At 33.7% G+C, this 23,784-nt stretch overlaps 2 protein-coding genes across 2 annotated transcripts; both read right to left on the bottom strand.

Annotated features, from left to right (window-relative positions):
- Positions 1-2,021: 2,021 nt before the first annotated feature.
- Positions 2,022-5,253, bottom strand: LOC133178261 (uncharacterized). Its single transcript, XM_061313003.1, has 2 exons — positions 4,596-5,253; positions 2,022-2,974 (listed from the first exon to the last, which is right to left on the bottom strand). The coding sequence occupies exons 1-2, from the start codon at positions 5,251-5,253 to the stop codon at positions 2,022-2,024; spliced, it is 1,611 nt and encodes a 536-aa protein (XP_061168987.1).
- Positions 5,254-9,825: 4,572 nt separating this feature from the next.
- LOC133177464 (solute carrier organic anion transporter family member 2B1-like) lies at positions 9,826-20,868 on the bottom strand. Its single transcript, XM_061312494.1, has 9 exons — positions 20,218-20,868; positions 19,162-19,248; positions 18,378-18,578; positions 17,974-18,138; positions 14,592-14,766; positions 12,997-13,147; positions 12,347-12,504; positions 11,378-11,442; positions 9,826-11,060 (listed from the first exon to the last, which is right to left on the bottom strand). The coding sequence occupies exons 1-9, from the start codon at positions 20,855-20,857 to the stop codon at positions 10,732-10,734; spliced, it is 1,971 nt and encodes a 656-aa protein (XP_061168478.1). The 5' UTR covers positions 20,858-20,868; the 3' UTR covers positions 9,826-10,731.
- Positions 20,869-23,784: the final 2,916 nt, after the last annotated feature.

Here is a 23,784-nt window from a genome sequence, read left to right as displayed (position 1 = left end):
AGGAGACAGCTCTAGTTCTCACAAGTATTTGATGGAAATTTACCTCAAAGAAAAAAAAAATACACTAGTCTGATAAAATGATATGTGTTTTTAAAGCTCCTTTACAAATCATATTCAATTGTATGCTATATATAACTGTTTTTGCATCCATACATGGTTTGTGGGATATCTCCCCCATATTGCTATGATATGGTTTGTGGGTCCCTACCCACAAGTATGCTGCACTTTACCCCTTAAGAAACACCTTTAGTTCTCACAGGTGCTTTGATGAAAATTTACCTCAAAGAAAAAAACCTATATACTAGTCTGATAAAATGATATGTGTTTTTTGAGTCCCAATACAAATCATATTCAATTGTTTGCTATATATAGCTGTTTTTGCATCCATACATGGTTTGTGGGGTATCTCCCACAAAGAATATATATATATATATATATATATATATATATTTCTATGGTATGGTTTGTGGGTCCCTACCCACAAGTATGCTGCACTTTACCCCTTAGGAAACACCTCTAGTCCTCACAGGTGCTTTGATGAAAATTTACCTCAAAGAAAAAACCTATATACTAGTCTGATAAAATGATATGTGTTTTTTTGAGCTCCGATACAAATCATATTCAATTGTATGCTATATATAATTGTTTTTGAATCCATACATGGTTTGTGGGATATCTCCCACAAAGAATATATATATATATTGCTATGATATGGTTTGTGGGTCCCTACCCACAAGTATGTTATATATAATTATCTACTATAGATCGCTGTGGGACTCATACCCACAATGTAATGACCCACAACGTTATCTATAGCTTTGAAACCAAATATGAGAAAACTTTATAATTTTTCTATATTTGGGATCTACATCAAAAACTATTCTTAAAAATGTGTTTCCTTTTGAAATAAGCCTATTACAAATGCAGGGTCCCATAAACCATGTTTATGTGACATGACCCGCAAACCACGTCAAGTACGTATATATATATATATATATATATACATATATATATATATATATATATATATATATATATATATATATATATATATATATATATATATGAAAATACTGCGACGCAAAGTGAAATGATAGGAAAATACTTGGACTGCTTAAAAAATTGACCAATTAGTTTAATCAGGTAATTGCCTATCGCCAAACAGTAAGGAATGCAAGATATCATCAAAAGAGGTTTTCTAATTGTGGTGTATTCCGATAATTCTCAAAAAGTATCATTCTTTGACTTTTTTGGAGGGCAGCCTTAGAAAGAGTGATAATTGTTCTCAATGAAAAAAAAAAAACGCACCTAGTACCAGATGTTGTTTCTCTTAAATGTTGATTAAACAGATGAGTATTTAAATTACTAGATTCATTTCTTAGTTAACAGTATATGATGATTTCCCTGTAGTTACCATATATAAGGTCATCTTTCTGCTCCCTGTCGTCTTTTGACATATCTGGAAACACTAATCAGAACCGGACTGGTTTCAAAAACAATTTTGATGAGTAGCTCATTATGAGAAAAAAATGCTCATTTAAAAACAGGATGAGAAAGGGGATAATTGGTGCAAAGAATATCTACGGGACAAATGAAACGTGTTTTTTTTGTTTTGTTTTTTTTTTGTTTTTTTTTTTTTTTTGTTTTTGGTTTGGTTTGGTTTGGTTTGTTTGTTGCCACTAACATACGATATAATACACTGACACTGCCATTCGAAAATATAGGATGATATGATTATATTTTTCTGTAACATAAAAATTACTTTCATGTATCAACTGTCCATAGATGTGAACCTGACAACTTCCGTATAATTTTCGTTTGGATATAAACAATTGATAAACGAACGGGTTAATCTTAGCATACATCCTTGTATAATCTAAGTGTGACAGCTTAAAATATCATCAGTGAGATACATTTGATTTCAATGCATAATCAGTTTAAATTAAATACAATTAACAAAAAAGTTGTGCTACGTAACAAATCCTTACAATGTTCAGAAAGACTTCAAAATAAAAACTCCATTACAGAGCATACGAGGGATTTCGCGTCTGGTATCTGATTTTCTTCACTTTTTTGCCCATCTTCTGAACAAAAAACAAATTGTAATTTTTGTCAGTACAAAGTCCATAGAAAATTTTCATACCACAGTCTATGTAATGGAGGAACTGTCCATTCTGGTCTATGATATGAACGCAGTCATTGTTATCATCAGCTGTAAGGCTGTGACTCTGACTGTCTGTGGTGATTCCTCGTGGACTGAATGGTTTTTTCTTTGGAGCTGGAGTATGTCCAATGTACCTGAATCTCAGCTTTCCGACTTGATCGACCACCACTACTGCTCCACTGTCAGACACACAGATATCCAGGTTCCTGTTCTGTGTTATGTATCTTGTTTCAGAGAAATAGGTAGGTTTGTCTATATCTTCAAACTGAATGGTTTGTTTCTCTGTGGAGCCAGAGTAACGGACAACTTTTGTTTGTTTGTTATCATCACTGTCCATGCTAACTAGGTAGTCACCAGAAGACGTAATACAGACACTGTGAGGTCTCCAGTTCTGTAGTCTGATCACCTCCTCTATCTTCTCATTCTTCACAATGTTCACAGTTCTATCCCTGTAATCAGTATAAACTAGATCTCCACTTTTCGTCACAGCTATGTCATGTGGCCAGTTCCCTGACTTGGTTGTGATTGACTTTACGAGGGTTCCCTGGTTGATGCTGTAAAGTTTCATAGTGCTGTCATTTCCTCTTGTCCAGATTTCTTCATCATTCAAACAGGCCACACTGTAAAGGTATTTATATCCAGTATCTATGGTAGTGACAATCGCCGGTACATCAATCGGCTGTTTGACTGGAGGAAAGGACCCAGCTTCTGGTGATGTCTGAATGTTGTAACCATTCTTTTCTTGGAATAAAGAAATTGATGATAAAACTCCAAACAACACAGGAAGTTGCTCTCTATTTATTTTTCCTGCTGTGAATTTAGGTAAAGAAAACACTATTTTAGGCGGTAGCTGCTTTAACTCTTCTGGATTACATGTTACGCTAAATAATTTGGATACACTGTAAAAAATGTGTTTACAATTCAAACACTTTTCTAAACACTTTCTTGTCACCTCCTTTTTTATATGTTTAATTTCTAAACATGTAAAATTCCTAAACATGTCTTAGAAAGTGTTTAGAATTTAAACACTCGTGTGCTTAGAAATTAAACATATCTAAACAACATAAACACAAGTGTTTAAATTCTAAACACATAACAGCAGATGTGTTTAAAGTCTAAACACATCATAAGTTTAATTTGTACCTGCAGAAAAACAAAACACTCTTGTAAATTTAGGCACAAAAAGTATATGTTTTTTAAATGCGCATAATTGTCAAAATTTTCAAAATAATTATTTTCCATAAAGCCACTGAACGTTGGGATATGTATTTAATTATACAATGCAATGGTCACTGTGTAATGTACATGTACTTAATTTACATAAATAATGTAGGAGATAGAACTGAATAGATTTGATTAGTCTCAACAATTCAATCAGAATGACACATAATTTATAACGTACACATAGATAACAAACTTTTAATCTTCAAAATTATTAAGAAAATAATATTAAGCTGACAATTTAATATCAAAACTTCATTGAATATTTCTAAAAGACTTTATTAAAGAATTGTTAAACTAAAAATACAAAAATTTATTTATGTATATATTTATTATAATCATTATATTTTGAATCGGCTGCAGAGTTTTCCTCATGTCAATCACAACGTACCAAATTTTATTAACTTTCAGCAAGTCCCAGAGCACCACATATTATAATCTATATCTCATCAATAACTGCCAGAAAGTAACCCATTTCGAATGCACGAGAATAATTGTAAACACTGTCGAATTAACACAGTAGTCTTCAACAAACGAAGTTTCAAAGTGTTGATTATGGAACAACAACATTGCACTTGAAGATGACACCAGGTACTCTGATACGTGTATTTTGAGTTCGATCTGGACTACAGTTCCTGTAGGAAAGAAAGCCAGATTTTAGAAAAAGTACAATATCACTGATATTTTACATTACTTAGAAAAACAAAATTGTTCAAATTTTAGTGAAACTACACAGATATAAATATAGATGTTTTTAATGACATTTAATATTATTTCTTCTCCTGCAAGTCTATGAACGAATTCAAGATATCCCAAGTCAACTTTATTTACGTTGCTCATCGTGGTTAATTAATGCAAAGAAGAAGAAAACAAACCTTTAATGTATTGCAGCAACAAGATGCTCTTTCACGTATTTCACTATTTCGTCATGGTTATCCCTTGAATTGGATTGTCATAACTCTCATTGATACATCACCTTAGCTTGTTGCATTTTCTTTGTTTACATAGCCGCTCAAATTAACGTTCAAATATATGTGTGTCATTTCCGGGAAGATAACTCTGCACTTTACAGTAAAACGTGTTTAATTTCTAAACGCGTTTAGATATAAAACATGTTAAGACATAAGTGTTTAGTTGTTAAACACAATACTATACACGTTTAGATCTAAACATGTAATAGAAGTGTTTATTTCCTAAACACAATTTTTACAGTGTACATAAGGCGAATCGACAGCAACATCAACTAGTTCGATTTTTTCTTTGATATTTATCATTTTCTGCTTTATTTCTTTCAGATGTTTCTGGAGAGTCTTTGACTGTGTGTGGTTCATCTCATCAACTTCATTTTTAAGTTTCTTGACAATTTTGTGAATTTCTCTGTGCCAGTCCTCTCCATGTTTTGTTATGGCTGTTGAGAGATCTCCATATTCCTTTTCTAACTGACTCATTCTGTTTACTATATCAGAAACAATGTCCTGGTAGGTTGGATAGATTGTATCTTTTAATTCAGTTTGATACTTGATGAGCTCTACTTTCTTTTTACTCAGAATTTGCAATATTTTTGATAATTTATGACCCTGGTGTTGATTGGATGCAAGGCATTTGTTACAAACAGGAATGTTACAACGATCACAGTACATTTGACATTGCTCTTTATTATTATGAGTTTTACATACAAGGTAAATGTGAGTAAATTTTCTATCCTTGAAGTATACAACTTTATGCTGTATAGAGAGATCAGCAGAAAAATGAACTCCCACACAAGCTGTACATAAATTGTCAAGACATGTATCACAGTGCATCTGTACCAAAGCGGTCTCACACAGGTCACATCGCATCACGTCCTGAGCACTGGTACGGGGGTCCATTATGAAGCGTTTGTCTCTAAAGTATAAAATATGGATTATAGTCTAAAGAGTATATACATTTGAAATGTAAGTCTACGGAAGACGTTAGTTGTGTAACATTTCGAACAGTAATCATGTTCGTATTCAAATAACAGCGTGACCAATTTATTTGACTCACAATTGACAAGGCATTTCTGTCTCTCATACTATTTTTCTTTTTAAAAATACACAAGCAAAAAGACTATCGTACCCTTGAAAAAGGAATCACTTTCAACTGCAGAGATTGTTTCATGTAAGTTTTATACTGAACTCAAAATAGTCTCAGTACAAATTTGAGATCCTATATTCAAAGCTTTATCTTATTTTGCCACTGTAATTGAAAAGGTTTGGGGGCATAGAGTTTTTGGTCTGTCTGTCTGTTTATCTGTTAATCTGTAAGTTTGTTTGTCTACTAATACTTTAACATTGTCCATAACTTTTAAATGGTTAATGCCGAGGCTTTCATATTCAATATTTGTATTTGTTGTGCCAAACCAATTCTATTGGTACCGAAATATGTGACCTCTTGACTTGATGTTAGAGTTTGACGTACTTTTGCAAAATTCTACATAACTTTCACCTTTGCATAACTTTTGAACAGTTAGATCTAGGGCTTAAATATTTCAGATGAACGTGATCAGAGATTTTGGGGGGTCGAACATTTTTTACCCTTCGACTTTGACCTTTGATCTTAAACAACTTTTAAAAAACTTTTAATTTGGCCATAACTTTTGAATGGCGGGTCTAAGAGTTTTATATATCACGTGTATTTCTTTTTGACAAGACCTTTCTTTGGGTACCAACATTTTTGACCTCATGACATTGATCTTGTATTTTGACCTACATTTGAAAAAAATTGACGAGGCCATACAAATAACTTTTGAAGGGTTGCTTCAAGGGCTTTATTTTTCACTTACGCATTTCTTGTGACATGACCTTTCCTTTCAAATTAGTACTGTTATTTTTTAAATGACATTGACATTGGAATATTATCTTCTTTTTGAATAAACTTTAATTTTTTTTCCATGTTTGCTGAATGGTTGATACATGTACCAGGGCTCTTATATTTCACACATGTATTCCTTGTAACAAGACGTTTTTCAAGTCAAGTTTTATTTTTAAAATGGTGTTCCAAAACGTTTTTGTTAAAAGATTTGAATTATCCATGTATTTAAGTAGAACAGTTAAGGAAATTTTCAAAATATTACCTATTGTAACATAAAAATATTACCTGTAATGGTCACTTTCCTATCGATCCAATTTATTACATTAATCTAAACATAGTTTATTTGTCTCTGTGTACCTTGATCATATGATATGATACATAAATACATGTCAAATACCTGTCAGGATATATACTTCCTGGACCCTGTTTATTTATGTATTAAACCCTGTACTTTTGATTTAATCAATTTTGTTACAATCCGAATTGAAGTAGGTTTCAAGTTTGTCCTGATAACAAAAAAAAAACAACAACAAAAAAAAAAACAAAACAAAACAAAAAAAAACGAATACAGTAGAAAAAATGAAAATAGAAAGGAAAGCACTATAGGTACTTTGGTACTGTCTTCTTTGTAAATGTATCCATCGGCGAATCAATGGGATGATAAGGGGGATGGAGGTAACTAATCCCCTCCCTACTTATATATATAAATTTTGAAACATAAATTTTTTTAATGTAAGGATTATTTTTTATTTTCTATTATCATAATTTTGTTCCAGAATTCACTTCTGGGTAAGCTTTAATATACATTTACTTTAATACTGAAACTGACTAATACGTTATATCGTCTTTTTTTTTTTTACACTCTTAAAAAAGAAAAGAAACTAACTAGGATTTCCCTAGTTAGTTTCTTTAGCAGGTGAAGCGAGAAGACCACTGCATCGAACTTCCTCATCCCTGACATATAAAAATCTTACTTGGGTATTTTTTTCATAGACTGACTGTAGTAACCCTCAGGATTTATGAATCCGTAACCCCCGCTTTGCTATTAATAGTGGTGTTTGGGATGTCTGTTGCTGCCGAGTGTTGGATCCCCCTTTTTTGTTGATTTGATTTGATCAACTACGGTCCCTAGGTCCACTATCCATTTGCATAAGTTTAAATGTATGTAACTATATGAACATGTAATTTTGTGATCATGTTTGCATGTTTATTTTAATTAAACTTCAATTAGAAAGTGAAAAATAAAATCTTGCATTTAATTAGCAGCTTTAACAGGATCCTTGATTGATTGTTTTATGTTATTTAACGTCCCTTTTCCAGAATTTTTCACTCATATAGGGACATCACCATATACCGATGAAAGGCTTCAAAAATTATACCTTTACTCGGTACTCCTGGCCTTTTAGCAGTGAGGGATCTTTATATCGTACCAAGGCCTGTCGTGACACTGGGCCCTTATTTCTAAGGTCTCGTCCGAATGACCCGCAACTTTCATTTCAAAGTGCCGAGCGCCTGGCAAAGGAACAGTTGCTACATGTTCCTAGTTTTCATCGACTTAGGTCAGACGCGACCGGGGCTCGAACCCACGACCTTTCGATCACAGAGCGAGCGGTCCGCTGAATGTGCTAACGTGACGGTTCCTTGTCATTTAAAGTACAAAGAAACGGATTTAAGTCTTCGAATTTTGTTATTTGTTTTCAAATCAATGTGTCCTGCGTCTGTTTAAACTTTGTTCGTCTGTCTTTCGCGTATTGTCTGTAGGATTTTATCACTTGTTTCCAGGACTAAGGCCCGGAAGGAGGCTGTGTCAAGGATGGGGTAATCGTAATCGAGTAATCGTAATCGATTGTAATGATTACTTTTTTTTTTGCAAGTAATAGACAGTAATCTGTAATCGAAGAGATTTTCGATTACTTGTAATCGTAATTTAATCGATTACAGCTAAAATTTTCAATGTAATTATAATTACTTTTTCGATTACTTTCGATTATTTTATACATAAATGGATGTTAGTTTGGAGAATTAATTCCAGTCAGTCACACATAAATATCAAATATAAACCATGTAGTGTAATGTTTGGATTACCTAACTTTTATTATCATAAGTTTAATAATGTTCTCAATAAAATTAGCATTATAGACCTTCAAACTTCAAACTTGTGTTTTAGTAACTTTTAAAATTTGCAAAATCATTCTGTCTCATGTTTTCATTCAAAATTGTAAGGTTGCTTTTATATCAGTGAGAGGTTACAAGTATCCGTAAGAGAGAGAGTGAACACGTCACTGTGTTTGTTTATCTTAATTGACTAATTAATTGACTGAGACATCCCTGATTTGCAGATAATGAAGTGTAAACTGTGAACTACCTAGTGTTTAACTTTTATAATTCATAGTTCCATTGAAGACAAACAATATTAATAAAACAATTAATAGCTCTCAAAACACATTTCAATACAGAATGAAATAGTGCTATTAGTTTAATTACTTAAAGACACATTTAATTTACATGTTTATTACTAAGAGTTCTAATTTACTTATTTTTTGAAAGAAGACTCGTACAGGAATGTTTAATGTGTACTGTTAACATACGGGCAGCCCAAATAGTTCTAATGAAGTAATTCACAATAAAATATTAAATAATTTTTGCAACAAGTCAATAAATATGGGGTTCAGATCCAAGGTTGAAAGGAATAATTCCTTGGCATATTTTATTGTAGGAATTATCATGTCTCCACTTTCCATGGTAGGGGCATTTAGTGAGAATGTTAGCCAGAATAAAACCTTAAAAGAATCTGCACTGAAACTGCAGGAACACATTCAAACTTCAGGATATCATCAACATTACCATTTAAATATTGCTTTGATATTTGAAGGGATAAAAACTTGGAAGTAATCGATTATTAATCGATTACATCTTCCAAAGTAATCGATTACAATCGATTACAGGACAAAAATGAGTGTAATCGATTAATAATCGATTACACAAAATTCCTCTAAGTAATCGATTATTAATCGATTACATTTTTCAGTAATCGTGCCCATCCCTGGACTGTGTATATCTATACCCGACGAAGACAGGTAAGTCTATCCAAGAAGCGTTTTCTTAGCTTGTTGGTAAACCTGATATGATTACATCGAAGATGAGAATGATGTTGATGATGATGACGACGATAATCATTGATCTGGGGACATGTTTGGCATTCATTATTGAATTTAGTGAAATGTATACCTGGGGTTAATTGTTTACCTATTTAATTGGTTACCAATAATTGTTTTTTTTTTTTTGTTTTTTTTTTTTTTTTTTTGTGTATGCTTATTAAATAATGTGGAAGAGTGTGTGATTCAGAGTATTTTGTTTATTTGAAGTCTTCGTTTTTATGATTATTATATTTTTTTGTAAATAAATTTGTTTCCTTAAAGTTAGCTAAGTTCGTGATTTTTGGAGATAGTCAGTTTGACCATGTGACACTTATCTATCTCATTAAGGAGTAAGCCATGATTGAAAGAAATGTTTCATATGGCAACGTAAACTGTAGTATCTTCTAAGCGATATTCCACATTATTCCTCGCCCAATGAAAGAAAGCAATTTATTTTGTTTTTGCCTTTTTAATAAAAATAATCTTTGGTATAAAAATACTTTATAAAATAATTCTTTATATAATTTTGTGAAATCATTTCATTCAAGTATAAAAATACAAGACAGTATGTACACCCGATTTAGTATCATGCATAAAAGTAGCTATATGTATAGCATAACAAAATATACATAAAATTTTGTCATGACTATTGACGAACATGTTTTACTCTTACACATAAAGTTTCTCCGAGTTTCACACTTTGAACCCTATTATCATTAATATCTAGGGGCACGTACGTTGGAACCGCCTCCCCCTCCCAATAATTTTGCCAGCACAATTAAAAGCAGAAAATAAATCTTATTTTCAGTTTGTAATTACATATCCTACATCGAACAAAAGGGAAAATTTACGACTGTTACTCCTCAATAATAACGTCTTGGACCATTTTCTGCTTGTCTAGGAATTTTTATGAGGCTGTACCCTCCCTTCTTCCTAATGATTTTTTTTTGTCAGGTCAAAATTATGCGATGCACTTAGAGAATTAAAAAAAAGACCAGAAATATATCCTTCAACAGGTAAGAAACCTCCTTCCCTGATGTAGATTATTAAGTACTGTAAATACAGTAGTATTTATTTCTTCAAAAAATATACTTAATACTTATATTTAATCGAAAATAGCTCCTAGGAACTTGGTTCTACATGTATCTGTATAATCGTTAATGTAACATTTATCTCTAACTTACATTCCATTTATCTCTAACTTATATTCCATTTTCTACTTCCCTACTAGTTCCGTAATCTCTTGATAACAAAGTCTCTTTGGTAAACTTAGCATAATTCCGCCAGATGTATACATTTGGTAATACATATAACTTTTTGAAAAATGAAGTCTAAAATGATGAGCTGGATGAGGGTAAACTACATGTATTCTAAGACTTATGATTTTCTGTTTTTCACGATCGGATCACTAATTTCGAATTTCACTTTAGTTTTCTCACTTCCGTTCATCAGTTCTTCTTTTTCTGGAACGTCATTTTTCTCTTCATCCTCCGTACTCCAGTCTGTTCTGTTTCTAGAAATCCATATAACAACCCCATAAAACATAACCACAATACATTTAGCGATAATTTCAACAGTGTACTTTTTAAAGCGGAAGTCTTCTATGTCGTATAATGCGCATGCGCCCTTTCCATAACAACTTGAGCTCCAGAGTTTGCAACAGGTGTCGATGATTTTACCGGTTATAACTGGTCCTATCATCCATCCTTAAAATAAATGGAAAACAATTTAAAAACGCACATTCAAAAGCGAAATACTTATGCTTATTACTCATTCTCAAACAGTTGTTCATAAATCATCTCATTCACTGCAGAAAAAAATACATGCATATGAAAAATAAAACAGTCTCTCTCTCTCTCTCTCTCTCTTTTAAATACTTTTTTAATAACCTACGGTATTTGTTGTATATAAATATGCTTCAAGGTCCTGAAAAATTACCTTTATTTTTATGAATTATTTTAAGTTAAGCTATTTCAAGTTTCCTTTCTTGTTGCCGAAGAAACCAAGAGGTACAGGTACTTACCAAAAGTTGTCTGAAAGAGGGAGGATACTCCAATAGCGACCGATTTATCCTCATCTGACACACACCTGTATTAAGCAAAGAACAGAACTTTTATGCATGAATTTTAAAACCAAGAAAAAGTAATGTCTTATTTTTAGTTTGGGCAGTTGAATTTGAAATTCTTAGTAGGTTGAGAATAACATACATGTAATTTGCTAAATTAAAATGAAGGCATCTCAATGCAATGCAGTGCACTTTTTCAAGACATGGCCCCTAAAAGCAATCAGGTTTTACAAGTTCTTCAATAGAAAAGCAGTATTCTAATTTCATGTAGTCGTTTCATGTATTATATGTCTAAAACCTTATTAAAGACATCAGTTGATCCATAGACTAGTATAGGACCAGGAAAGGGCTTTAAAGTTTCATTTGAAAATATTCAAATTGTTCTCATATAGAAGTGGAAGGTTTAATTCCTCAAGTAATATACAAATGGCCAATCTCAGTTCTCCCTAAGAAGTGCAAATTCAAATCTATTCAATAGTTAATAGGAAACTATAGTGAAGGTACATGTACAAGCTTTTGAAAGACCCTGGCAGCTTTCTCTATAGTGACAATATGATGGTCATAACAATCAGGATTTACAGTAAAAGGGCAGACTGTTCACTATATAAAGAAGAGAATACTGTAAACGTTTGAGTGTCCCTCGCGTTTTATGGCACTATGACAGAGGTGAATCGCAACAGATGGCTTACACTACACCATCTTTTAAAAAATATTTGTTTGCCCTTTTCTAATTCAGGTTAATAAAATTTGGGTCGGTAGGTAGGTGGGAAAGTTTTTCCCCAGAAAATTTCAATATCAATATTGAATTTTTAAAATACATTAAAATAAAAATTTTAAACTGAGGTTTAATGTATTCACTTACAATGACGGTTCCATTTAATTACATAATACTGTACACAGTACAGTAAAGGAGACAGATAAACTAACCTGACACTGAACATAATACCGGGAACGATGCAGACAGAGACGATTAATGAGGAGACGGTGTTGACAATCAAGAAAGGCCAAAACATTTCACAGTCGGTCTTACACAACCCGGGGGTGGCCGTTCCTCCTCCCTCGATACATGTGCAGTTTGTGTAGATCTAAAATGAAACGTTTGAAGTCGAGTTACTACATGTATAAGTTAAGATATTGAATTAACAACTTCTCTGTTATTTAAATCTTTCAAGAAAAATGTCCATTCAAAGATTCAGGATTTCAATAAAAAAAAGTATTTACATCCGAGCAATATTACATTTTGGATTGATTTAAAAAAAAAAAACAAGCAGCATCCGAGGGCCGATCTAGCAAAGGTAAATCAGAAGAGTTTGAGTCTACCCGCTCCCCATTCCAGATATTTTAATTTTATTCTTTGCGATATTATATTAAAGTTAAAAATCAGTCGTTGTTGAAAATGCATCAATCTTTGATATAAAATTTTGGTTTTCTTTGAGATTATAATGAGTTTCCAAATGCAAAATCTTCAATCCCTTTAGTTATACACTCTACAAATTTACAGTTAATTTTGTCTCGCAATCTTTATAATTGTTTTGTTTTAGCTTTGGTTTGATTTTTTTTTTTTTGGATACACCTACAAAGCCCTCAGGTCCTTGAATATTCTGTCCGCATCCAGCATGACAGGGCGTCAGGTAATTCCTATTATCCGAACCACAGACTGGAAGGTATTCCTTACTGTCACAGTTACAGGCATTCAAGCAAGTGGAATTGCTCACTGCATTGTCAAGCCTACAACATAATTTTTACTTCAATTAACCCAAAAATACTGGCCCGTAGTACGCCCGCACCTTTTTTAAGTATATGTAGTCTTATGCTGTGGTTTAATAATGGAAACTTTCATTGAAATGCTGCCCCGCCCCTCCAACCTAAGCTGCAATAATGCAGCCCTCTCCGACTTTTTTTTTTTGGGGGGGGGGGGGGGGGGGGCTACAACTCCTTAGGATCTCCGTAATGGTGCAAGTGCGGAAGTGATTCACACAGGCACTTGGCACTTGTTTCTGTTATAAATTTTTGACCCATACTATAATAGTGTTATTACTATACTATGGGTCAAAAATTTATTACAGAAACAAGTGCCTGCGGTGATTCACTACCGCAAAGATTCCGGTTCAAATTATCAGTAAGTGGGTATTTTATAAACATATCTTACCTGAACTCATAAAATGTAGTTATGCAAGACATGAATTGATCCAAAAATATACAGAACAATCTGTATATCGTTTATTTTTCGTGTATGTCAACATCACAACTTGAATTTATCCGCCATGTTTACTTACCTTGATCGATCTTATTTTGGGGCAACCAATGAAAATTCGGGATCAAGGGGAGCGGATCTGATTTCCCTTATTTTAAGCAGAAATATTACTGTTTATGAAAAAAAATGTCACATGGAATGCCTTTATTTATCTAAGTTTAGTGATACCATACAACACAATCATTTATCAACACCGACATTTGCGAATTATCAAGTGATTCTGAAATTCAAGCACAAGTCTCAGTACATCACGCGAGAACTCTTATGGCTGCTGAGGAGAACGACTGGTAAACACGCAGATTTATTTACTTGGTTTTCGCGTATAAAGGGCTATGATGTTGATAGTGAATAAAAATTCCGTCTTATTGGAAGTAAGTTGTATGCAAAACAATTTATTTTGCCTGCAGTCGTCCGTATCAAAAAAATATATTTGCACCATTACGGAGATGCAGTGGAATTGTAGCCCTCTCCTGAAAATATCAGATTAAAAAAAATCGGAGAGGGCTACATTATTGCAGCTACCCCCACCCCCCACCCCCACACACATATACACCTTTTTTGCTGTAAAGTCAAATACTGGCTAATTCAAGAATTGATGAAAAAAAAACTTTAAAAATTTTAGAGAAAGGTCCAATCTCCCCTCCCCTTACCTACCTCCGAATAGGATTTTCGAGTCTGGTCTGTTTACATTTTTTGTGCTTGTTGCAGGTTGCCCTACACTCTCTATTTCGTTATTGTGGGCGTGAAAAAAGATTTTTTACTTAATAAGTAATTCTATCTCTCTCTTTCATTCTCACAAACACACACAACACATATCTGTACAAGCATTATAAAATATCAATATACCTGGCCAGATATTCATACAGATCGCGTTATGATGAATGATTGAATTTATTTGATAAAAAGGCATGCACGTACCCAACAATGGCAGGGTTCTGACATCCCAGAACGAATCCCAGTCCGTGAACGATGATGGAGAACAGATTAATGGCGCCCACCAGTTTGATGCACGTGTAGGGGTGGAGCTTCTTATATGTGGTCAGAAAACCCCCAACTAATGTCCCACAACTCGTGGACACAAGTATCGTCACACCTGACAGAAAGGCGAGAAAATAAAACAGGTGAAGTAGCATCAGTATTCTCCAAATTTTGTTTTGTTATAAACAAATCAAAAATGTATACATATATAACAGGCCCGTAGGAAACGCCGGACAGGGGCGTGCCTGCCCCCAAATACATGTTATTTTGCGGTATATAATATAATGCAAATAAATAATACATGTGGTATAGTTGAGAAATCAACGCTGCTTTGTGGATTAGCTGCAATAATGTAGCCCTCTCCCCTTTTTTTGGGGGGGGGGGGGCTACAACTCCTTAGGATCTCCGTAATGGTGCAAGTGCGGGAGTGATTCACTCCCGCACAGATTTCGGCTCAAATTGTCAGTAAATGGCTATTTTACTAACATTTCTTACCTGAACTCCAAAATTGTAGTTATGCAAGACATAAATCGATCCAAAAATATACAGAACGATTCATATATCGGTTATTTTTCGTGTATGTCAACATCACAACTTGAATTTATCCGCCATGTTTACTGACCTTGATCGTTTTTATTTTGGAACAGCCAATAAGAATTCGGGATCTAGAATGCGGATTTCAGTAGGAATTCCTATGGAACGCCACAGCTGTCTTAAGGGTATAAAATATGCATCATAGTGTCAATTCGATATAACATTAAGGCTATCCTTTATATCATTAAGTCCACATTATATAATATGCAGTCTTTTCTTTATATCATTAATCCCACTTTACATATTATGTAGTCTATTCTTTATATCATTAAGTCCACTTTATATAATATTCGTCAATTCTTCATATCATTAAGTCCGCTTTATATAATAAGCAGTCTATTCTTTAAATCATTAAGTCCACTTTATATATTATGTAGTCTATCCTTTATATCATCATGAAGTCCACCTTATATAATACGTAGTCTATTCTTTAAATCATTAAGTCCACTTTATATAATATGTAGTCTATTCTTTATATCATTAAGTCCACTTGATATATTATGTAGTCTATTCTTTATATCATTAAGTCCACTTTATATATTATGTAGTGTATTCTATATATCATTAAGTCCACTTTATATATTATGTAGTCTATTCTTTATATCATTAAGTCCACTTTATATATTATGTAGTCTATTCTTTATATCATTAAGTCTGCTTTATTTTATATGTAGTACAGAAGCTTTACTATGCTAACAAATCAATGTACTACAAAGTCAGATGCAAGCAGCCAATAAGAAAATTCATCAAAGGACTAGTAGTACTCTGATGCAATAATGTATTTATGCTTATTTTAGACAATTGATTAACAATTAATGATAGACTTAATTATTCAATTAAACAAATACTCGAAGGCAGTTAAGATCACCTGCATTAGGAAAATCATGCAGTTTTAAAACAAAAAAAAACTAAAAAAGAATTTTTATCATCTTTGACCACTAAAGAAAAAACAAACAGTTTGGAATAGTTTACTTCTGGGAGAATTCCTTTTAAGCTCTTTGGCGGGTCTCAGGAACATCACAGGCCCAATTAGCTAACCTGAAATTTTCTTACTCTTAGTATTGAAAACTGAAGGTAAGCTATTACTCAGCTTAATTCTTGTTGACTGGTTATTGGTACAAAGAATGTTAAAATTTCATGTGACAGATCAATGAAATTTTCACTTTTCAAGTGCGCCCAGATTCCTGCCGAATACCAATCAAAAGCGCCCTCGTTCTTTCTGGGAAAATGGACATGAAAAAGAATAGAGTTTCTATCAGTATATTTCCCCTTCAAGTATTTGTCTTATTAAGTAATTAAGTGTTGGATTGATTCTTTAAGTATTAATTATTAATTGACAAAAAATATTCCACCTGAGTACTTTCAGTCCTTTGATGAATTTCTTAGTGGCTGTTGTTATTGGCTGGTAACTTCAATCTTGTATTTTGACTGGATGCTATATGCATCCGACTTTATAGTACATTGATTTGTCAGCATGGTATAGCTTCTATACTACATATTACTTAGTATATAAAGTGGGTTGATGATATAAAGGATAGAGTACATAATATATAAAGTGGACTTGATGATATAAAGAATAGACTAAATAATATATAAAGTGGACTTAAAGACATAAAGAATAGAGTACATAATATATATAAAGTGGACTTAATGATATAAAGAATAGACTACAAAATATATAAAGTGGACTTAATAATATAAAGAATAGACTACATAATATATAAAGTGGACTTAATGATATGAAGAATAGACTGCATAATATATAAAGTGAACTTAATGATATAAAGAATAGACTACATAATATATAAAGTGGACTTAATGATATGAAGAATAGGCTGCATAATATATAAACTTAATGATATAAAGAAAAGCCTACATATTATATAAAATGGACTTAATGATATAAAGGATAGACTTAATGTTATATCGAATTGACACTATTATGCATATATTGTACCCTTAAGACAGCTGTGGCGTTCCATAAATTCCCTTATTTTAAGCATAAATATCGCTGTTTACGAATAAAATATCATATGGAATGGTTTTATTTATCGATGTTTAGTGATACCTTATAATACAATCATTCAAGTTTATCAACACCGACATTTGCTTTATCAAGTTATTCAAGCGCAAGTCTCAGTACATCACGCGAAAACTGTCATGCACGGCTGCTGAGGAGAACGACTGGTAAACACACAGATTTAATTTACCTAGTTTTCGCGTTTTGAGGGCTATGTTGTTGACAGTGAATAAAAATTTCGTCTTATTAGAAGTAAGTTGAATGTAAACACAATTTATTTTGCCTGCAGTCGCCCGTATTTAAAAAATATATTTGCACCATTACGGAGATGCTGTGGAATGGTAACCCTCTCCAGAAAATTTCAGATTAAAAAAAAAAATCGGAGAGGGCTACATTATTGCAGCAACTTTGTGGATGTGGCTCGTGAATAATTATACATGGCTGATGACATGGCTGATGACTTTTTTTTTTTTTTTTTTTTTTTTTTTTTTTTTGCTTCTCAAAAATTATTTGTCGTTTTGTAGTGCCCCAACCTCCTCCCTACGGGTCGTATAAAGATAAAGTAAGTTATAAAACATGCGTATAGAATTCAAATGAAAGTCATAACTGCATGAAAATCTTTCAAAAAATAATATTTTTGAATATGTATGAGAACGAGAAAAAATTGCATCAAATTTCAATTTTAATTGCGAGTATTTCTGTAATTACCTAGTAAAGCATTGGCGTAGTATGCTGGAACAAAAAACTGAGTCTCCAAGTATTTCGGTGTAAAGGCAAGGAAACCCCCGACAAGAAATAGAACCAGGCACGTCCCCAACAGATTCAGCGTAAATCGGGCGTTAGACAGGATCCGGATTATCTTCCTTATCAGGTCTAAATAATAGAATACAAAAAAATATTATCATTACAATAAGCATGATCACTTGGCAAAGTTATTCCATTTATAAAGTCTTTTGTTTGTCCATCCCCGATACTTACATTTTTTACAACATAACATGTACTATGGCAATCATATTTATTGTTTCGTTTTATTATTTTTTTACGTGTCTAACGGTTTGTAAATTTTTGGCGGACTAGACAAAATTAGAATCTGAAACTTCATCGCATCTTACCCTTTGCGCCCTCCCTAAATCCACTTTTTGGGGACGACTCAGCTTCCGCTTTCTTTGATAACGCCCTCTGTTTTCTTCCCGGCATCCTTTTCGGGAAACACATTAGGGGAATGGACACGATAACAGCTAGCGCCCCAAACACAATGAACCCCAGCCACCATGCCCCAATCCATCGGGGATCCCGTACACTGATCCTAACCTCTATAGACAATGATAGCAAACCGTGATAGTTAGCAGGAGAATCCAAATGATAAGAATTGTACTTATTACTACAATAGTTAATTGAGTTTTAAACTTCAAACGATTATATGTACTTTTTTTAAAGATTTTTTTTGTTATATAATTATTGACTTTAGTTGAGTGTAATACATGTATATAAGGATTTATGAATCCGAAGAAACGTTTCAATCGAGGCGACTGAGAAAGCTTTAACAATATTCGTCTTTGTCAAAATATTTGTCAATTTGAAACCAAAGGATGACTGCACTTAACGCCGGTTTTTGGGTCTTTTTCGGTTGCCTCTGTTGCTTTTATATCAAAATCTTATTTCACTTTTGTATATCTATGAAAGAATCCTGTCAATTTGGAACCAAAATTAATGATTTTAAACTGTGATACAATAAAATGATTCAATGTTTTTTGTCCTTACTGCTTTCCAAAAATAGAGAATTTACATTTACCTGCCCTTGATTGAACATTAGATACGGAATTGCAAATTCCGCATGTCCTTAAGTGCAGTCATCCTTTAAACATTATATTTGTTTTAATCTTATTTAAGTCTTACCTTGCAGTGTGACATGCATTTGACTAAAAAGAGCCCCGAGACCAAAGCCCAGCCCAGGCCCAAAAATTCCCACCGCCATGATTATACCTACAAATATAGGACACCGTTGACAGGCTCAGAAAACGGGCACTTGTTTCTGTAATAATTTTTTACCCCATAGTATAAGAATAACACAAGGAATCTAACTCCGAATAATATAGAGAAACCCCATCCCATGAATCGCTGTTATTTACACTTTTTAGAGTAAATACCGGTATAGGCAAAACTGTTTATTTTCTTCTCTCCTACGATAATTTATCTACAAACCATATACATGTACGACATTCTTATCTTAATTTTCTTTTCTATCCAAAAACAGCGTTTAAACTCTGCTCACCGGCTGGAAAATCCGTCTTATGCCATGAAGTACAATGTATGGGAGAAGGGTACTTCAATCATATAGACATCTTGTGTTATTATTACACTATAGAGGTTTTTTTTTAATTACAGAAACAAGTGCCTGTGACACAGAACATGCATGGAAACTGCGATACATTGTACAAACGAAACATTTTACTGACTATTATAAAAAAAAACACAAAACTCCCCTAAATTAGTACAAAGGACAGGCGTGATTATAGTCACAAAACAGTGTGTAAATGGCGTAAAGAAAACCAAAATTACCAAAAAAATGCCACATGCTGCATGCATATACCCACAGCTTTATAGCACTCATAACCTTACCTTCTTGTATACAGGCATTGTTTGTTAGCTGAAAAGTTCGGTTAATATTCTGAATCAAAAATATTTGTAATTTCTCTCATCACGACTTAGAAACAGAGAAGTGCAAAACATCGTTTTTCAAGAGACGTTTTCAAGAACATTATGGCAAAAAATATTGATCAAATAGAAACCACCTAGAGCCTGAAATACTACACTCTTATTACTAAAACATTTTTTGATTTTTTTTTTAAATCGCATCATGTCTACATTTGTTATGTTATGGCCACGAATTAATGGTGAAAATTTGATTTTGTTTTTGTCCTGCCAGCAGGAGCCAAAGTAACATTCTCTTACCTATATAGCAGGCGGTCTTCCGTTTGGGTACATTGTCGTCTATGTAAGTAATAATGTAGGGCTGTCTGGGGGCTTTCCCAAACCCCTGTACCATCATCCCTGCGGCAATAATAACGATAGCCACTGTGGTAAATTCTGTTGGTGCACCAATCTTAACCATTTTGGGATCACAGCTTTCTGCGGGAGTATTGTTCGACTGTGAGCAAAGCTGATGGTGGAAATTTTGAAACAAATTAGATTTTTCCGAGGAAGAATTGGAAGAACCAAGATTTTGTTCTTCCTGATTGTCAGGTGCGAGGAAGTATGCCAGAGAGCAGAAGATCCCGGAAATTCCGAACAAAAATGTGGAAAAGAAAAGGGATCTGGGAATGTGGACATTTCTTGCAAGATGGGCGACGAAGATCGTTGTAAGTAGAAAACCAATGTCGTTACAGCTCATGAGGAATCCGCTCTGAGTGCTAGTGAAGCCAAACTGTTTTTCCAGAGTGGTGATTTGGGAGGACATGTACACGGAAATGGCAGAGGTACAGAGTGAGGCCGGGCTATAGAGAGCCACAAAAACCCCGACTCTCGCGCACCGCTGTAGGAAGGAGGGTCTGAAACAACCCGCCCCACACTGCTCATTGGTGTCTGTAGACATCGTCACGATAACAAGGTGTCTGAAATAAATTTAAACAGGAGAAATTAAAAAAAAACATTGTATAAACTAGCATCTTTTAAAGGCACGCGGCAGCAATCTTTTATTCGATGACGAAGTACGTTTTTTTCCCCCTGAAAGTCGACATTTGGAGAACTTCAAACTTGTACTAATCTTATGTAAGATCGAGGTAGAAAGAGGGCTGATATTTGAAAGAGTCTTTATCCGCATTTGAAAGAAAACAAAAATACACATCAGCAGTAAAGGTAACTGGGAAATGCTTTAATATTTAAAACATTTGAGGAATATATCAGATCTATCTTGTACAAAATCACTTGTAAAAACCTTCTAGATCACCTTATAGATGAAAGGAGGAGTGTCGGTTTCCGATGATAAAACCACCGCAACGTTTGAAATCCTTCATACAATGCTCGGAAAACTAAATAGCTACACCTTCCTGACACTAGGGGAACCATCCGAGGTTTGCCGAATGACCTCCCTGACTATTCGATACTGCAATGAATTTCGGTAAGAAACGATATACCGGTATATATACATGTTGAGAACCACTTGTTTGTTTACACGATTTAGTTTCATATCTATAGAATTTTATAATACCATTGAGATTTATAAACGGTAATAAAAGTGAAACACGACACTGCCTTTGCTTTATACTTGAATATTGATGTCACTGGGAAATTATTCATTTAAGACGTTAATTTCATTATTTTTCGTTAAGAGATATAAAATTTGAAAAAAAAGAGTGGGGTGGAGGGGTCAGCACGTCGTCTGTTAAGTTTATCGAGATAGAATTTTCTATCATTAAATTGATGTGTCGTACGGACACCCTTTAACAATGGAATACGTTCATTGTATTGGCAATGTTGCAAAACAAACGAGGGCGGATAATTCTAATCTTTATGCATCTATTATGAAAATTTCAAAGGGTTCCGAATGTAACCATGGCGGATAAATTTGAAGTAAGGAAAGAAACGTTAAAAAACCTTAATACATCTATGATCAGAGTCTGTTTTGTCAAGACATGTATATTAGAAGCAATTATAAACATATTGAAGTTGTCATACTTTATATTAATCTTCTCAGTGGTTAATTGCTCACCTGTTTTATAATGCTCTCTTTGAACAAAGTATTTAACCGAATTTTTTTTTAAAGTTTTTGCTGAATAGGTAACATTCAAAGCAAAATTGTAGAACCTTTGGACAAGAAATGTTCTTGGTTATTTTTGACTCATCATTTTCACCAAGACATTAAATTTTATTACACTGCGTAAACCTTTATTTCATAATTCAGAGGAATAAGCTTACAATGATATGTCAACTATAATTTTCTCGTCGCCCGCGTGGCGCAGTGGTTAGAGCGTTCGCTCTAGAGTCGCGGAGTAAGGAGTTGATCCTTACGTCGCAGGTTCGAATCCCACTGTGGGACGTGGAGACCGGTCCTTCAGATGAGACCGTGTAAACCGAGGTCACATATCGCAGTAGATGTTGGCACGAAAAAGATCCCTCACTACTCAATGGCCCTGAGTGCCGAGTATAGGTTAAAAATTTGCAGCTCTCCACCGTCAAGTGGTGGCGTCTCCGTATGAGTGAAAACTTCTCTAGAGGTACGTTAAACAAACAAACAAACAGACAAACAAAACTCAACCTTGATTTTGCACAAATCCACACTTTTTGTTATGCCCATGAAACTCTGGATAGCAAATGGAGGATGCATTCTCTTTTTTTTTTAAAGAAAAGTTCTCCTTTAAAACAACATTTTTTTCTGCCCCTATTGTAAACCGTTAACAAAATGTGAATACTAGCACCTTTAACAAGGGGCGATATAGCTTTTTTCTGCAGAAGGGGGATGCCTGTAGCCCCTTGGATTTTCAATGCTGTTAGATTTCAATACATGTAGTAAACTAACATGGCTATGAACCCTTCCCCTACATTAATGTGAGCATTCTGATAGATCTTAGACGACCAAGTGTTCTGAATCAAACTCCCACCCTATCCCCATCCAACAAAATAGGATTTTTACTTTTTTTTTATTACATTGTATTTTATACTTCATTAAGTTTTCTTATAAAATATTATTTTTATGGAAGTTGTTGACTAGGATGTTCCCCTTTTCTCGACGGAAAAAAACTGCCCACCCATTCACCTCCCACCCACCCCCCACCCCTTTTCCATGTGAAAAGTTTTGGTATTATTTGATTTTTTAACAACAAGGCTGGGGTAAAAGTACACTTAGTCTATATCAGATGTATTAGAAAATGTCCCACGAATAAATTTTAAATTGAATTGATTTACCTTTATTTGGGAAAATCAAGAAATCCTCCTCATTAAATTAGTATGCATGAACTTAATTTTTCCGTAGAGTATATGGAGAGTCTCCTAAATCAGCTGTTCCGATATAAACAATATTTGTTATGAAAACTATCACAACTCACGTTTGCTCCACGCAGGTAATAAATCTAAACATTTAAACTCCCTCAACTCTGATAACTTTAATAATGTTTGCAAACATTGAATTCCCTTACCTGATATCACGTGTCTTCTACCTGTGAACAGGTATTCAACAGCTGTTTAAAGGTTGTAATTAAATGTGAATGAACCTACAATATCCCAGGGGACACTCAGCATGTTATGGAATAAGTTGATAAAGGTTTTATTTTGATATGTTTTTATTATACGTGTACCCACCATTGTACCTACTTTCTGAACCCTGGGTATTTAGGCTGTTAGTAAAACATGGAAGGGAAGTCGGGACTGAATGGAGATCCATGTTACTATTGGGAGAGACATTGCCAAACACTATGGTCGTTTGAACATATTTTTTTTTATTGTATAAATAATATACAAATGGTTTGAACACAAGTTCTAACAACTTACGAGGTTCTCACCATAAATGGCTACAACTGTTAAGGT

Source organism: Saccostrea echinata, unplaced genomic scaffold (genome assembly GCF_033153115.1).
Source record: "Saccostrea echinata isolate AGI-Se365-2 ecotype Australia unplaced genomic scaffold, CSIRO_AGI_Sech_v1 ptg000002l, whole genome shotgun sequence".
Taxonomy (NCBI): Eukaryota; Metazoa; Mollusca; class Bivalvia; order Ostreida; family Ostreidae; genus Saccostrea; species Saccostrea echinata.
This window is presented reverse-complemented; position numbering and strand designations above follow the sequence as displayed.

Bases quoted from the DNA above. Each gene is read 5' to 3' on its own strand.
- LOC133178261 (XM_061313003.1), bottom strand. From the start codon at position 5,253: ATGGACCCCCGTACCAGTGCTCAGGACGTGATGCGATGTGACCTGTGT. The intron at 2,975-4,595 runs GTAAAAATTGTG...CTAAATTCACAG, and splicing joins CGATTCGCCTTATGTACACT to CAGGAAAAATAAATAGAGAG.
- LOC133177464 (XM_061312494.1), bottom strand. From the start codon at position 20,857: ATGTCTACAGACACCAATGAGCAGTGTGGGGCGGGTTGTTTCAGACCC. The intron at 19,249-20,217 runs GTAAGAGAATGT...CTATATTTGTAG, and splicing joins GAAGACCGCCTGCTATATAG to GTATAATCATGGCGGTGGGA. The intron at 18,579-19,161 runs GTAAGACTTAAA...CATTGTCTATAG, and splicing joins AATGCATGTCACACTGCAAG to AGGTTAGGATCAGTGTACGG.